The 17,350-nt window shown below is 37.6% G+C and overlaps 1 protein-coding gene and 1 pseudogene across 1 annotated transcript in view; both read right to left on the reverse strand.

The window, feature by feature from the left end:
• Window positions 1-17,350, reverse strand: part of CDC73 (cell division cycle 73) — a 114,909-nt gene that overhangs the window by 96,628 nt on the left and 931 nt on the right. The window contains exons 3-9 of the mRNA XM_026853978.1: window positions 15,395-15,446; window positions 12,024-12,129; window positions 10,959-11,028; window positions 9,410-9,472; window positions 9,269-9,321; window positions 7,432-7,520; window positions 5,014-5,230 (exon numbers count right to left, since the gene is read on the reverse strand). Coding sequence (XP_026709779.1) covers window positions 5,014-5,230; window positions 7,432-7,520; window positions 9,269-9,321; window positions 9,410-9,472; window positions 10,959-11,028; window positions 12,024-12,129; window positions 15,395-15,446 — 650 coding nt within the window. The remainder of the gene's footprint in view (window positions 1-5,013; window positions 5,231-7,431; window positions 7,521-9,268; window positions 9,322-9,409; window positions 9,473-10,958; window positions 11,029-12,023; window positions 12,130-15,394; window positions 15,447-17,350) is intronic.
• Window positions 11,533-11,951, reverse strand: LOC113482603 (annotated as a pseudogene).

The following is a 17,350-nucleotide window of genomic DNA, read 5'->3' on the forward strand; positions in this document are numbered from 1 at the left end:
CATTTGCTATTTACAATGTTTGTCTTCCAGAGCAACTGCCATGCATGCTGAAGCCCTATTTCCTGGGGAGTGGCTGGACACTGCCTGCTGATGGGAAGTACAGGATACACCTTCTGCTCTCCTTGGCTTCCATGGGCAGCTTTTGCTTTTATTAAACTGCCTTGATCTTGACCCATGAGGTTTTTTCCATCTTATTTTCTTCTCCCCAGTACTGCTGAGGAAGGGAGTGACAGAGCAGCTTGGTGGGCACCTGGTGTCCAGCCAAGGCCAACCCACCACACCCTACAAAGAAATTAAATGCTCAGAGTTCATTACTCCTGTAAGAACACTGGTTCATTTAAAATAGTAATAAATTCACAAGGCCAGTATCAGTGCATTTCCAAGATTCCAGTTTTAAGATTCCTCTACACACAGTTTTAAGATTCCTCTACACACAAGTAGAACATGTTTAACCCAGCACACCCAGTTATCATGCTGCTTAGCGAAGAAATATTTCTGAGCAATCAGAGATTAAAAAAAAATTATTTTTTTCAATCAAGTATATCAGTCACCAGAAAAAATATACTCTCCAAATACACCTGTGAATGATGAAACTCCTGCTTAGGCTACTTGAATTTGTTCCTATAGGAAGAATTCAAGTGCCACAAGCACATTTATAGTAGAAATGGAATGAGGACGTTTTTCTTTCAGAAGAGATTGTTGAAGCCTGCTACAGGAGATTATAGAAATCAAATGATTATTCAAGAAGGAAAAATAGAGGAAGGACATGAAAGGAAGGGATCCATTTCAGTTTAAACAGTTTTTTCTACATGTTCAATGGTTTGTTTTACAAAACAGGCAGGCATTTATCTAAGAACATGTACACAACAGAACTGAAGCTTCTGCAAAGCAGTAATTCAAAACTTAACACTCTGAACAGTTATGATGGTAAATATTCTCTATATGGGTTCAAAACTTCAGGTACCAGAGAAGATACCCAGTTCTATATACAAAGGTTCTCTCAGTAAAGAAGTTACAGAAATAATACTGTTTTCCCCTAAGATCTGCAGGTTTGAATGTGTCAAAACTGATTCTGACGTATCTTCACCAGACAGTATTTCAGTTTAAACTGATCTAACATATATAAATATCTGACAAACTTAATCTGTTTTCCAGAAACAAGTTCCATAGTCAATGGCTTGACTACATAATCACACCCTTCTAACATGATGTAAGTAAGCATGTGAAATTATTGTGTCTGCTTTATACCAAATAAACCCCACACACCAAAAAAAACAAAACAGTGAACAGCAGCAACACACCTTGTTCAAATATCAATCTACAGATTAAATCATTTTCACTTTCTTTAAACTTCTCTCCCCAAGAATATCCAGCTGTATCAGGTCTGAAGAGAGCAATTCCTTTATCCTGATTTTTGTGTGTGTTTGTGAAGATTAAGAATAAGAATTAAACTGCATGGAGAGTGAGGACAAACAGAAGAGATTAATTTCTTAAAGCCCCCAACAAGTGTGGCTGTGAAAAGACTGGTAAAGGAATTCAGAAGCAGCTCTAGCATCACGTAGTTTAATGCTTTTGAAATCTGTCTAAATTTTCAGTTGGTTAGACTGTCAGTTGACTCACCAAAACAGCAATGTTATGTTGCATGCCTTTAGCCAAACCTGAAATTAAATTGCTTTAAACAATATATCCTCTCAAATAGTTCTAAAATTATGCTACTATGAGAGGAAAAAAAACTTAGACTAAACAGATGTAATTTGGCTCGAGAAGTGATTACATAAAAATGTCACATTATTCACAAAATCTAGAAGACTACACTTCACACTTGGGGAAGGCCAACAGATACTTAAAACAGACAGTGCAGGATGACTCATCCAATAGCAATTAATCTTTCCAAAAGAAAGTAGAACTGCCTAAGAATCAGGCAGAAAACCACAGACAAATACGTCAACAAAAGGTTGCAAGCAAAACAAAAATAATTAAGACGACAAATGCAAATTTTAGTGATTTTAAAAACAAGGAGAGGACAAGTGAACTGAAATGTCTGATTTTATTACAAACCATAGGAACCTCACAAAAATCAATAAAAGTCAGCCAGGAATTAATGCAACATCTGATCAAAAGAGGATAACAGAGGGAGGCATATATATATATATAGAACCTGTGTGATGCATTTCAGAAAGCTGAGAGTCAAATAAACTATGTATGACAACCAGTGAATGATAGTAAATGAATGATAACCTGTCTCAAATCATGAGAGCATTCGGGACATATTGCCAATATGAATGGGACAGTACAGAGGCTTCTAAAGATGATAACAGTAACTATGCCAGACTGAAGTTACTTTGTAGGTTGGCTAAGTGTCAAGAAGAGGAGCCATGCAGCAATTAATTCTTTAGCTATCATAAATAATTGCTTCTTGGAGCAATCAGCCAAAGTACAAAAGCAAAAGCATCTCTTGATTTAACCCACAGTACCTACTTAAGAGAGGCAGCTGCTGAAGAATATTCTACAACAGGAGCAGCAATGTGCTAAAATTCAACGTTCTTGTAAATGGAAAAAATCCCCTACAGCCAGGAAAAACAACCAACACACCACTAATTTCATTCCGCAAGTGGAGCTATCTAACAATGAAGACACTATCAAAAGATAATTAAAACCAGCACCTAAAAGGACAGAATGCAAGTATCATGACAACTTTTAAAGATGTTTAAAAAACCCACTACATCACTGGAGACTTAACAAATCCTGTAAACCAAAAAAGGTTATTTGAAGTAAAAAGCAAACTTCAGAATCAGAAAATGCATCCAAAAGGAGAAAGAGTAAATATATTATAAATACAATTAAGATTATTGCCATCTACATAGAATTTTGACGAGCATCTTGCTTTCAAACACACCAAAAACAGAGGAAACCTGCCAGAAAACTGATAAGGATGATAGATTATTTTCTTTTTGCTGTGGCCTGATCTTCCTAGGTGCTTTCTTTTTGTATCTTAAGCTATCTCTGAATCTTTGTTAAACTACAGAGAACACTGGGAAAGCTCACACACAGTTTTTCCTCTGTGGAGAGGAGAGCTTGAGGAGCTGCCTCAGACTGAAGCAATCTTTGGAAAAAAAACAATAAAATTGACATGTTGGGATGCTCACTCTTTGTTAACATTCATCCAGGAGTTCTAAAAGAATTCAGATATTAAAAAGTCAGACACTATATGGTAAACTACTGTTTAAGTCAATTTTAGTTTGGTCTAGGAGGATTCCAGAGACTGCAGATAAATCTATACCAAGCAGACAGTGAAAACTTATAATAAAAAAAAAAAAAAAAAATTATCAGGCACATTAGCAATTCAAGTATCATACAGAAAACTCAAAACAGCATTTGCAGAGAGGTATCATGCTTCCCTGATTAAAATCCTTTAAATGAACAGGCAAGTAGATAAGGAATGATCTGCCCAAGAGAACACATCTGATTTTCCTAACAACTTCTGAGAATGTCTTCACCAAGGTTCTTTTAAAAAAAACAAAGAACAAAACCCAAAAAAACCCAAAACAAACAAAAAAATGCAGCCCCACAACCTTCCCAACCAACCTACAAACAATAACCCCTGAGCTGATACATCACAGCCCTGGGTAACAAGTGATGTTTTCCCATTTACTTACTCTCACTGTTACTTGAACAAAAATATAAACATTAAAATTTAGTAATTTCTGTCCATACTGCCAAGCACGCTCCTGCAATCCTGCACACACAGAAATAAAGACTTGCTATTACGCCTATTATATTCATCAGGCTAGCCAAACTAACTGCATGCTGGAGTCCAAGAACAACCTCGATCTCATTTCTTGTCTTCCTACCTGTGTTAGGTTTTGCTTAAAATCACCACCTCATCTCACTATTATTACAAGGATATTACAATAAAACTCTTTCCCTAGTATATTTGCAAGTTTCCCTTAGAAGACATGTAAAGGTATGAATGCTATGAATAATTCACTAAAGGAGAAAAAGCTACCCAGATTCCTTCAGTATAAACATTTCTGATGACTAAAACATTAAAGGCTTTTACCCATTTATCAACTGCTCAGCACTGAGATTGCTACAAATCTCACAGAGTCAAGGAAGCAACACTCACTCTGCATGTGGCATGCAGGCACATGCCACATACCCAGTAATTAGAACTCAGGAATGATATTATTCTGCCCCTAATGCCATGAGACCAGGTTGTGAAAATGAACACAATGTAAAATACTATTAAAAATAAGATAAATGAAAACTGGGACTTCATTTACTTTTAAACATCGCTTTCCTGTGACAGTACTTGAAGTAGTGAAGGCAAAGGATGCAACTCAACAATAACCTCAGGAAAACACACACTAGAAATCTTTCAGAAACTGACTTACTGCTTTCTTAAGAAATTTGTTGCCAAGTATGACTGCAATAAAGAAAGCCTAACCATCCAAAGAGAACAAGCTGTCAAGCTTGCAACAACGTTTGAGATGGCACATAACCAATTGCAGTTAAAGACAGGGATTAAAGAAGCATGAAGGGACAAAATGTATAGAAAAGCCCCCTCATGGTAACACTTTCCAGGTTTTCATTTTAGCATTTTCTAACCTTACTACTTTGGGTTTTTTAGCAGCTGAAGAGTCTTTAGACTTTTCATTGTACACATGTTGCTACTTCTATCAGTGACTGCCCACTTTTGACAGTTTCAAACCCACAGGTACTTCCACACAGCCCTCCCAATTGTACAGCTCAAGCCAGCTTTGTTTTAAGAGGAATGAAGCAATTACCTGGTATTTTTTAAATGGCTGCAGCAAGTATTCTGGGATACATTTTAGGCTTAACTGTAATGAGGTAGGAACAAACACTTCAGTCACTGTGCCAACAGCCCTCCAAGCATACTTTTACCTAGAACACTAAGTATAATCCCTTCCAGCCATCTAGTTAGCAAGATAGAGATACTGGTAATAGAAAATGTGGTTCGTCATAAAAATAGCTTGGTACCCAGAGCATTACCTTGCCTGTGCTTTGTAAGATGGTAGTTCTTGTCCTCCATACTCTCTCCCTGCTGACAATATCTCTGGTTACATCCACTTCCGCATCAACAAAACTTCTCTGTTTAAGAGCAGTTATGTCATCATCCAGATCAGTTTTGATAGTCGATCTTTTCTTTGCCATGATTTTTGCTTTGATAGCAGCAATTTTTTCCACTGACATGGCTTCAGACAAGGACCTAAACGAGCAGAAATAACAGAAAAGACTCGATAATTGCACAAACAATTCTTCTGAAAGAACCTGTGAATGCGTAGCTTCATCCTGCTTAAAGTTTATGGCTATGCTATAAATCATAAAATATCACCTTACAGATACCTGAAGATTACATGAGCTTGGCATTTTTGTTTTGGGCATGAGAACCAAACTTCTGACAAAACTTCTGTTCCAGTATTAGCACAAAACCCATCAATTTATCTCATCTGTAACAACCAGAAGTAAACATTGCAAATGTAAAGCATTGAGACTTAACGCTTCCATTTACATCATCTGAATTTCAACTCCCCGTTACTTTTAGTGGATTACAATTTTGTGTCTAGTCAATCAATCAGTGGCTGCTCTGAGCTTTTCAAAGCATTAATCTAGATTTTAGCTGAGATGCTGTTCCATAGACTTGGCCACTCAGAAGATGTGTTACCTTTTCAGAGCATGTAGGCCAAACAAACAACAGATGGTAGGAACTTTGTCCACATCAAACTGTGTTTGAGGTAGCTCAGTTCAGTCCAGGAGTACAACACCTTTATCTGTTCGCTTTTAATTGTGAACACAGAATTTGGTTGCCAAATGGCATGCGCTATTGTTCGCAGGTAAACTGCAGAACAAATAAAGACTGAATTGCACAATCCTAACTGCACATACTCAATTCAATTTTACGTGATTTTTTTTTTTTGAGATTACATTGAAAAATAAATACCACAAATAGTGGTTGTGAAGTATCCTCCTTTTACAACTAAGTTACTGGAAAGGGAATTTTTTTTGTGTTGCTGTTAAAAAAAGTAACAACAGTAACAAGCACAGAGTTCAAACTCACTGCCTGTAAGTGTTATTTGCACTTTTTAAAAAGGGGCAGTCTTTTACATTCAACATAAAAAAAAAAGTATCTGTAAATACAGAATACAAAGTAATTACAAGTAATATTCAGTAATTCTTACTGCAGCATTCTCAGAACTCCAAAACAAAGTTGTGACACACTCAAGCTAGTATCCAAATTATTAGTTTATATAAAACAACGTGTGTACTTTCTGATTTTAAGTCAGGCATATCAACCAGATTTTCTTTTTTTTTTTTTCCCCCTTCAATTTCCTTTTAAGTATACCTATACAAAAGACAGAGGAAGAAGACATTCAAAAATAAGTATTTTTCATGTGGTTAAGTGCAATTATGGATTCTATAAATATCTCAACTCCGCTGTATTAATTGTTTGCAAGGCTAACTCTTAAATTTAATCCCAGTGAAGGACAGAGAAGCATTCACAGTATTGTTTATGTTCAAGAGAGAAATTTCTCAAGAATGCAGTTGGTCTATCAAATGAAACTATTTATCTGCAAAATCCAATGCAGACAAAGCAGTACATTAATTCAAACTCAAACACCTTAACTGTAGGAAAGATGACTCCCATTTTATATTATGGGAGCTGACACACCAAAAAAATTGAGCAGCTAACTTTAAGACTTCTGAACTCAGGCATTTGAAAATAAACTACTAGAGTCTGGTATGCTAATAAGCCCAAGATCCTGCAAGAATTTCACTTCCTCTCTGCTTGGAAGGTACGGTGTAAGACTCAAATCCAGCTGTCATTATTCGCAAAATTCTGGATGGAAACAACAGAAGAGGAAAGATGATGGGCAAGTTTTTTAAACACGTGAATACTGGTTACTACTTCTGGCAATGACAGTGCATTATCTTCTCCAGCCTACTGCCTCTTCAGGGGCAAGCAGCTCACCTCTATAGGGAATCAAACAGATTATATTACCCTTTGATCTGTTCTCACAATGTTTCCCTCCTTTTGCATGCACGACGTTCCTCAATACAGGGTATTTTTCTTTGACATAGAGAGATAATCAGCTTCCCCTTGCAATTCTGCTCATTTTATTTGACTGCTCAGCTAAACATCACAGCAGAATAAAGCAGAAATGGTAGACTTGGTGGGAGGAAGAGACAACTGTCCGGTCACTTCTGAAGACAAACCAAATCTCATGTCATGACATTTCAACTCCCACTCAAGACCAGGAATCTGACCAGGCATGAAGTTCTGCCTCCTCAAACATTAATAATGACAGCACCCAAGAGCTGTTGGACAGAAGTAAAACTGGCTGCTTTGAATAGCACAAGAATTGTTATCAATCCTTTAATTAAGCATTACCCATAAGAAAGTATTCTTACCTGATCTGCTCCGTTTGCACGATACCTTCTTTATGTCCTTCCAACCGAGCTGCCAACCGCTCCTTGTCAAGGCGCACACACTCTTCATCCTAGCAGTAACAGTAACATTTAATCTTTCATGCATTCTCTTTAAAAAAATACAACTAAAGCTATTCAGTATTTTTTCTTTTTTACACTTGCAAGGACTATCTTTATTTCCAATTATTTTTTATCTGCACACTAGTATTAACTCTACAATTATTGGAGATTTCCTCTCAAGAACCAAAAAGTGTAATTAGAATAATGACAAGGAAACTACTATTCCCTCAAAGAATCTTGCTCAGACAATTAAGAACAACAGAAAAATCAGAGAACTTAAAGCTGGCAAACAATTCACACATTCAGGTAGGACAATACATACACACACGTACATATTTAAGGTAAATTTCAGACACTCGAGTTTGCCCTGACAGTTAATCAGCGACATTTTTAAGGAAAAAAACTGTTCAGAACTGTTAAATCTTGTCACAGAATTTTTATAAATGGCATTCCTAGTAAATAGAAAAATGAGTAAGAAAGTCTCTAGTTACTTAAGTCAGGTTTGAGACAGACGTGTAACTTGATAATGCAGTAGAGAGATGTAATTTTATGCCAACTTTTCAGTTACTTAATGCTGGTAGTACTTGGGTTCAATCTGGTCCTGTTTCCTCACAAAACTTAAATCAGCATCAAGCCTGTTCTATTGCTAAACGGCTGTTTGGAAAGGCTGAAGCACAGCAAAATCAGTCGTGGCCATGTCTCAGGAGAGAAGTAGAATCTCTACACCAAAATAATCTCCAAATAACTTTAAACAGATTTTACACACTCTGAGCTGCTGGAGCAGCAAGGAAACAAAGAGAGGATGGGCAAAAGCTCATTCAGATCATATGCAGAATTCTTTATTCTCCAAATTGTAACGGTGAAGATCTACAGTTTCAAAACGTAGTGGCATCACAACCACACAGGGGAACGTAGAACAAAAATCTATAGATCACCAACAGGTCATCTCAGAGCAATCATCTGATCATGCACCATTAAGAATGCATAAAGTTTTTATGATTCTTATGCAGTTATACCTAAGCACAAATAACCTTCAAATCCAATTCATGAACAATGGAACTCATGTATTTTGATAACTCTTCTAAGAAGAAATCTAAAGCCTCAGTACTCTGAAAACATATACAGACAGATTTATAATAATTCGCAGAGGAGATAACTGGATGAACATAGTGTTTTAAAAAAATATCTATCAAGAAAAACAGCAAGTCAGTTTTTAAAACCAGGCAGAGTTAAGTAATACAATATGCATAATAACTAGGCACATTGCTTCTGTTAAAGAGGCACTTGTGGAAATACACTGTTAATTACCTAAGACACAGCTTCAAAAAATAGCAATGAAGATAGTTTCATATACTGCTATAAAGGGACTAAAATTGCAGGTAAAACAAATAAGTATTCATTGATAGAGGGTAAGACTGGCTTTTTAAGTTATAATGCCAACTCATGGATGGCAAATAACCATAACAGTCATTAAACATCACTTCTATTCCAATCCCATAGCTCTTAGCAGACAGGTCATAATGCAACAGGTACTACAGATATGTGGTCAAGCTTTCCCCTTTCATAGTACAACATACATCTAGTAACTAAAATTCTAAGTTGAAATCAGAGGCTTGAATTCTAACTCCAAGTTCAGTTCACACTAACAGAAGTACAATGTGCACCCAGAATACAGCCCAGCTGAATTGCTACAAAACCAGATAAATACTGTCATTTACCACCACCCCCAATTTGTATTGATGACAGTTACTGTCATTACCTCTATTCTTGGTTTCTTTGCTTCTGCTAATATTTCATCTGCTGCTCTTTTAACTACAAGAAAAAGAGGACATTAAAAATGCAGGACTGTAATACACTTCCATAAAATAAACCTCAAAGTTATTTTTTAGTTAAACTGTACCTTGAGTAGACCGTTGAAGACCAATTTCAAGTGGAGCACTTCTGTCTATGCTTGATGAGGTTGCTGAAATCAAACACAACATTTCATTTAAGTACAAAAGTATTTAGGTATAAAAGGAAGAAGGACAATTTGCAACAATAGAAATTCTATCTACATATTAAGTAGCAAAGGCAGTCAGACACTGGAACTGGAGATATTCAGAACCTGACTGAATATGGTGTTAGACCTGGTTGCTCATTTAGCCCTTCTTTGAAAAGGAGGTTGAACCAGATGACCTTCTGTGGTCCCTTCCAATATAAATTAGTCAGTGATTTTGTGATCTGTATATACCACATAAAAGAAAACAGAGTCACAAAGATAATTACTTTATAACCTGGAATCAAGGTCTTACTAGTCTGTCTAGTTTTTGGAATAAAGAAAACCTGTTGGTCCCATTAAAGTATACACAAAAAATGGTCTGCTGCTCATATTACAGAAATAATCTCATGTTTCAGTATACTTAAAATTCTAAGACCACCTACTGTTGGAGAACGGCTTGCAGAGAGCAAGGCCATAGCTCCCTGCAGGAGCTGGTCGGCCATAGCTCCCTGCAGAAGTCAGTCCCAGCCACCTGAGGTAAACAAAGGAAAAAACCCAGGGTACAGTTATGTAAACAAGGATGAAGACCCAAGGCTCAGTTGTGCTAGTGAGGATTGTTGTGAGAACACAAGAGATAAGTTGGGGTGCATTATGACCTTGGGGGTCAGAGGAAAGCAACCCTGGGAGAGAAGCAGGTTCACAGGAAGAAAGATGTTTATGCATACCAGAAATGACACAAGGGGCTGGGATATTATAATGTGACCTTTTAGATGTACCCAATGGCTGACATACTATAATGTAGTTTCTTAAATGTATCCAATAGAGTTACAAGTAGTGTATTGTAGACTGCTTATATAAGGTGTGATTTCTATCAATAAACTTGAAGCTTGCTCTATCATTCACATTGAATCGGCTGCTTGCTTCCTCCGCCCGCTGCAACCTACAAAACAGAGCAACTTACAAAAGCAAACCCCATTTATCTTTCCCTCAGAGAAACCTCTTTTCTCTTACTATTGTTAACAAAAATTTTAAGATGATGGAATACTAGGCAAATCTGCCAGACTGACAAAGCAGTGATTTTGTATTTTTTACTATACTGAAGATTTTATCCCACACACTTACTGCATCAAGATCAATGCGCTACCAAAAGCTTCCCACAGTCCAGAGAAGGAAAAAATATAAACACTATTCATTCTAACATGTAACTATTAACCAAAGGATGTTGCTAATAATTAAAAAGTAGCTCACTTCTAAACATGCGTGTAGGAACACAGCTCCCATCTAAGCACCATAAAAACAGTTATGTTCAGAACAGAAAACAAAAATAAAAGAAAATCTTCATTTTAGAAGTCTGAACATACTCAGTTAAGCTGCAAACTAACAATTGTTAACCATCCTTCCCCTCCACTTGTGCCATAAATATAAAGCAGTAAAGCACACTGTGTCCAGGCAAAAAGAAAGCATCACTCACATGTTTCACCATTTAGGTATGCAAGCAAGTCTTTCCTATCAGGTCTTCTTACCACAGGAATGTTTTCAGTCTGAAAAGACAGCAGACGATATTAAACTGTTATTCCTCAGAAAGTGTCTACTGAAGATTTTTCACTTTTATTGAAAACTACTCATTCACACAAAGACAGGAATGCATGTCCTGTCTCCCAAGAAAGCATAACTATCAAGCTTAAAAATACAATTACTTCCTAGAGAATGCTCAACTACACAAAATGAAACATGTTGTCTGCTATAAAACTGAAAAACCGGACAGCTTTTTTCCTCCTTCACTTCAAACTTGAAAATAATATTGAGAACTAGCTTTTAACACACACATCTCTGCCAGGAGTCTATGTTGGTACGCAGAAGTCGAATACTTCAATTTTGTTTTTCCAAGTGTGTACAACACACAGTTCTATTGTATCAGGTAACCATGTGGCACTGGGGAAGACAAAGCATGGGCTCATAGAAAGCAGTCAAATGGAAAGCAAAGGTTTTCCTCTTGTGGAGTTCCCCCATCTTCATTTGTAGAGCTTATCCAGTAGTTTCTTTCATTAGATTGCCTACTTCAGGGTCCACTCCAAAGCTATTTTGCCATACTTTTCTCTGGTTTGTAGATCGTTGCAACCTCTGGCACTAAAGGATCATCTAGATCAGGATCGCACAACAGAGAACAGATGGACAAAAGTATTTTTGAAATAGAACTGGGAGACAACTGTGACTGTAGAATTCCAGAAGAAATGCTGCCATTACTGTTAATACTTGGGTGGCACTCTCTTCTTGTAAATGCAAGTTGGTGGTTTGAAGGGATAATCTGTTGGGAAGTGAATTGTCAAGGAAATACTGCACCTTGATACAGACTGTCATTTGATCCCTATGTAGAAGGGTTCTTTTTTAAATACACACACACTTAGTTGCCCATGTTTTTCCCCTTTCCCCAGCCAAATTCATACATTTAAAATACTACTAACATCCCCTGAAAATAACTATGCACATATTACTTACCACAAACAATAAAAAATATAATTTTACATGGTCTACTTACTGCAGCACGGCGGACATAAACAGGGTGTGAAAGGTGCACATTATTGAGTAGGAACAAGATAGAATCCAAAGTGTAGTATTCCCTGGGTTGGCCCTCCTTCCCGGTCCTGTAAAATCACGAAACAAAAGGTTTTAATGTTTAACCTCCCTCTCTCTCATGCACACACTTTTTTAGTGAAGTTCTCTTTTCTTTCCAGATCACAATTCAAAACGGAAATAGTATTATTCTTATTATTATCATCAGGCTATTGCCAACATAGCAATCTATCAACTGTGTTAAATACAAGCGAGAGTTATACGTTCTTGCAGCCTCTTTACTGACCATATTATGAAAACTGTCAAAAATAAGAGCTGGATAGGTTGTAAAACACACAAGAAGCAAGACTTGGGAAACCATAAGAACACATTCTCCCACATCTCAAACATATTTATTCTGCATATCAAAGGAACTGTCTACCTTATTTGGGACAGCTGGAGGAATGTAACTGAAATGCAAATGAAAAAAAATAAAGAATTGCGTGCTCTTCGGGTATAACAGGGAGAATTTTTGCCACTACAGAAAGCACAGTTAAGAACTCAGAATACACAAATGCCATGAAGTCTAGAGAGCAAAAGGTTCAAAACGGTGTCAAAAGGTAAAAAAACAAAGTGACTAGAAACTAATTACATAGAAAACTAGCAAAATCAAAATGGACTACAGAATCACAATGAAATCCCATACTGAAGTCAAACCACTTCAGAACAACACGACAGCATCAATTTCAATCTCAGCTTCAAAACAGCTTGTTTGAAAGAGATGCTTTTCAAATCTAATAATTTGAAAAAAGAAAAAAGAAAAAAAAAAACAATCCCACAAAACAAGGCCAAACAAAAACCATAGTTCCAGCTTGGCTCCATGTGCACTGAACATAATTCCCTCCTCACACACACATTCACCCCTTTATGCTGTTAATAGAAGATTTTGCAGGGGAAGTAATGCCTTTCCCAGTTTCAAAACAAAATCTGCTCCCTAAATACTTGAGCTGCTCTGAGGAAGGACCTTTCAATCAGTTTCACAGCCCCCAACAGGACCCGAGATTCCACTGCCCAGGCCTGGGACCTGCCAGACCCCATTCCCAGCCAGCCAGCTCACCTCAGTGCCTGAGGAAGATGACACACGAAAAAAACAGGCCAAAACTGTAAATTTTAAGACTAGCACAGAATTTTGATCAAGCCAGAGATTTCAGGAAGAAATACTTCCATTAAAACCGTAAGAAGGATTTTTCCCTCCAAGTACAGCGGCTTTACTCATAGCTCACAACACTCAGCATCAAAACACTCACCGCAGAGGTGCCAGCCTCACTGGGGGGAGGGGAGAGGAAACGAAAAATACTCAGCCATAACTTTCTTGAACCCGAGAGAGCTACACAGACATCTACTAAATGCAACAGAAGTGTAAATCTGTTTTCTGCTGACTCTGGATATGATGACACCGCTGCTTTTCTTGCAATTACTTTTCTGAAATTATCTAGATTGAAGGTGTCCAATAATCTGTTCAGGTTAAAATGTTACTTTCATAATGATGCCTGCGAAAACCAATACATGAATAAAATGCAGAGAAGTGATTCAAAATACCAGGAGAATGGTAGAATAAAGGATCTTTCTATCATTTTTTTTCCCCTGTGAAAACTTAAGTCTGCAGGGGTGGGGGTGTGCATGTAGGCTTTATTGCCGAGGAAAGGGAAGAGACATAGTATCTTTCAACTGCTAAGAAGCAAAAAGTTGGCTTCAAAATTACAGCCAACAGAACTGGATTCCTCAGCAAGGAATCATCTGAGTATTTCACTGTTTCACTGCTATTTTGATAAGGTGGTATCTAAACATATTCAGACCACTGGTGGAAACAAAAGCTTTCACCACATAGACTTGGCTCTGAAGTGAAGTCTATGTCACATGATACAGTTGTCACTTCATTTTAAAACAAACATTTTAGATTATCTCACTTCAGAATAACTCATTATTTCTTTGAAGTGTACCATATCCACCAAACATTATTGTAAGAAGTCCAGCTGGTCTTCTATTCAAGTTTTTAGCAATATTTAGCAATAAATGGCATAATTTAGAAAACAAGTACTGAATGGTTATCTATTAATTTGAAAACACAGTATTACGAAGCCACAGGCATTGTCAAAGTTCAGCAGGTACTTCACCACTTAAACCACACACACAAAAAATCCCCATCCTCATTATGGTTCTAAGAGGATGTTTTATTAGGAGGATAAGATATCACACATTAAAGGGAAAGCATCAGATGGACAAGCAATTACATGCAAGGAGAAAACCTAAGTTTAAATTGACATTTCAGCATCAGTTTGTGTTCCTTTCTGATTTTCCAGACAAAAAGAACCTGCTGCATAAATAGAGAACTAAAAGCAAAGTGATCTGAAGGTAGATTAGTTCAATTCACAAAATAGAAAAATAAATTAATTCTCTTATTTCCCATATTTAGTAATGGCATCAATTATTTAAGAATATAAAACCTTAAGAATCAGACCTCAAAAAGTCCAGTACTTATGTTTTTTTCTTTAATTGCTATTAAGAGTTGCATCTCAAAAAAAAAAAAAAGAAAATCCATCTTAAAAAAAGGAGAAAATGCTTACATAATGCAAGACAGAAAGTTTCAACTGCTTGTGTTTAACACCAGAAATTTATTTCTTGCTCATCCATCCACCTTCAATCTAGGGTCAGATGGAGTTTATTCATTTTTAACTGCTTCATTTCCTCTTTCATGTTTCAAAGCATCCATTTTTATATAGGTACTAAAGGCCTATGTTTCATCCACAAAACAAAGCAGCAATCTTTAAAAATACACAAGACTAGGCATGCTGTGTCACACAAATTACAATACCCATGACCAGCTGCTCACTGTTTAAAAACTTCTCACTCAGCTGTGCATACAAGCTCCTCTGGTGGGTAAACAAAGCAAATAAGTTTCTCCCTTAGACTGATTCCTTCCCTCTGTTTTGAAACAGATTCTATAATCACTCTTCAGAGGCCACATATCAGTCATTAGATCAAAACACACAAACCACTTAATCTTAGACCACCTAGCCTTCTTCAAATGCCAGCAGGGGTATTCATATAATTATCATCTGGAAACTAACCTGGATTAAAATTAACTTCTGCTTCCCCCCCCCCCCACTTGGTGTAGTTCCTCAGATCAATTCGCTGTTTGGCTGACACTTGCACTAGCACAGAAAGAAGGCAGCGCAGGGCAGCACTGACTTCGGCCAGTTTAGCTACTCAAGGAGCCACAGTGTTAAATGTCTAGTGGGACTACTTCTAATTCTAGCAGGGACAGAATGCCACCATGGCTGTTTGCACTTGCATTACTCTCTCCAGACTGGCAGGAGAGATGCAATTACAGCAACCGTGCTGTGGACACCTAAAACAGAAGTCAAGGTTTGCTTCATGAAACATTAAGCCACTAACAACTACTCAGTGCAAGCATGGTTTGGATCCTGTCAAGCCACGTGAATATAAAAGGTTTGAATCTTAAAAGATTTTGAAAATTTTCGTCATAAGTTCCTGCATAAATACAGCAATTACATAAATTAATAGCTCCTAAACTGTTGTGTCAAAGCTATTGAATAGGGCTTGCAGAACTGGACTAATTTTTACAATTTAAAGACTAGACCTAATTCCACAGTGGTTCACAAGAACTTTTGCCAGTGGATAGCAGTCTGATCCTACTTGTGCCTAAAAGTTCAGAAGGCACTGGTCTAAACCAAGATTTGCTAACATACTTCAAACAAACCAGAAAAAACTCTCTAAATTCTACAATATACCTACCACAAGAGATAAAGATACAGACAGCTATTAAGAGGCTACTGCAGCAGTTCTGCTGTAGTTACCCTCTGTTCACCCACAGTTCCTTCTCAACCATGAAGATAAAGCTGCCTGAATGTACATAATAATCCTTTTCTCTCCAGATGCTGTCTATTTGTCTTTTGTAAACAATTTCTGGGCCTAATTCAAGCTCTCCTAAGCAGTAGTAGAGTTAGGCCGGCATATCAGTTTCTCTGCTCCCTACAGAAGAGCAGTGAAACTTGTCTGTCTAGTTAACCATTATTTACTACTGCTTGGGAAAAGCGACTTGTAGCAAGGAAACAACCACCATTGCCTATACAGGTGCTCAGCAAAATTAGAACTAAGGCTTTTCAAGAATTTTAAAACAAAACCGCTTATGCAAATATTTTTCTTCCTCTTCAGTTTAGCTACCAGTATCCCCCATTTAGTCAGGAAGTGCAAATAAATACCAAATGAGTTTCTCAAAGCTAGCTTGAAATAGGTAATGAAATTGCATATTTCTAATTTTAAATAGAATGCAAAGTAAAATCAGTTTAAAATATCTGTCTACAAGTTAATATAAACAAACAGGTTTCTTTCTCAAAGTAGAAGTCAGAATATTGGATCAATACTGACATTCACGTCATAATTATGAAAACTAAAAAAAAAAAAAAAAATCCCTGGTCACATTGGCTGAACTACAAGGGGGTTTTCGAGAAATCTGCAGGTTCTTCTGTTTTTCCATTAAGCTTCACAGGATAACGTACTCTCTTTGATCCGTACTTGAAACATTCATTTTCTGATATTTAACACTAGGCATTTTTTCTCTTGGGTTTAAAAGAGATCCATTTAAATCCTTCTAGTTAGGATATTAAGAAGCAGCTACTAAATTCAGAAGAAAGGAAAATGAAGAAATTCCTTGCATTGTAAGCAACACCTATCACACTAGACATTTCAACAGGTATAAAGCCTCATTTTGTAAAAGTTTTCTAAAAAAAAACGTTTTACCTAATATATTCACCTAAGCCACAGGAACACTATCTCTACTTGTTTATTGCGATAAGACGAACTAAGAAGCAGCCTGCGATAGGTCCAGCCCAGGAAGAGGCTGAGGAGGAGCAAAACGCCTGCAGAGCTCCACAGGGCTCGCAGCTGGCCCCAGAGATTTGGACCTCACTGTCCCTCACCGAGACAAAGCTCCAGGAAAAGAAATGTAGCCCAGATAAACTAAGATAAGTACGTAAAGCCTGTTTTCCACGCAAAATGTCATCCCATGCCGCCTTATAACATGAGCCTACAAAACCCAGCCCCGCCGGGTCACACGGACAGGCCGAGAGCCAAGGAAAGGCCTCGCCCGGGCCCCGCTGCTCTTCCATCCCAGGGCAGGGGCGCCGGCCGGCCGCTCACCGGGCGGGGTCCTGGGGACCCTCCCGAAGAGGCCAGCAAGACCTCCCTGCCCGACGGGGCTGCCGGCAGCGCAGGGGAGACAGGCATCGCCCC

The sequence above is a fragment of the Athene cunicularia genome (genome assembly GCF_003259725.1).
Source record: "Athene cunicularia isolate RWA chromosome 8 unlocalized genomic scaffold, athCun1 chr8_part1, whole genome shotgun sequence".
In the NCBI taxonomy this organism is placed as follows: domain Eukaryota; kingdom Metazoa; phylum Chordata; class Aves; order Strigiformes; family Strigidae; genus Athene; species Athene cunicularia.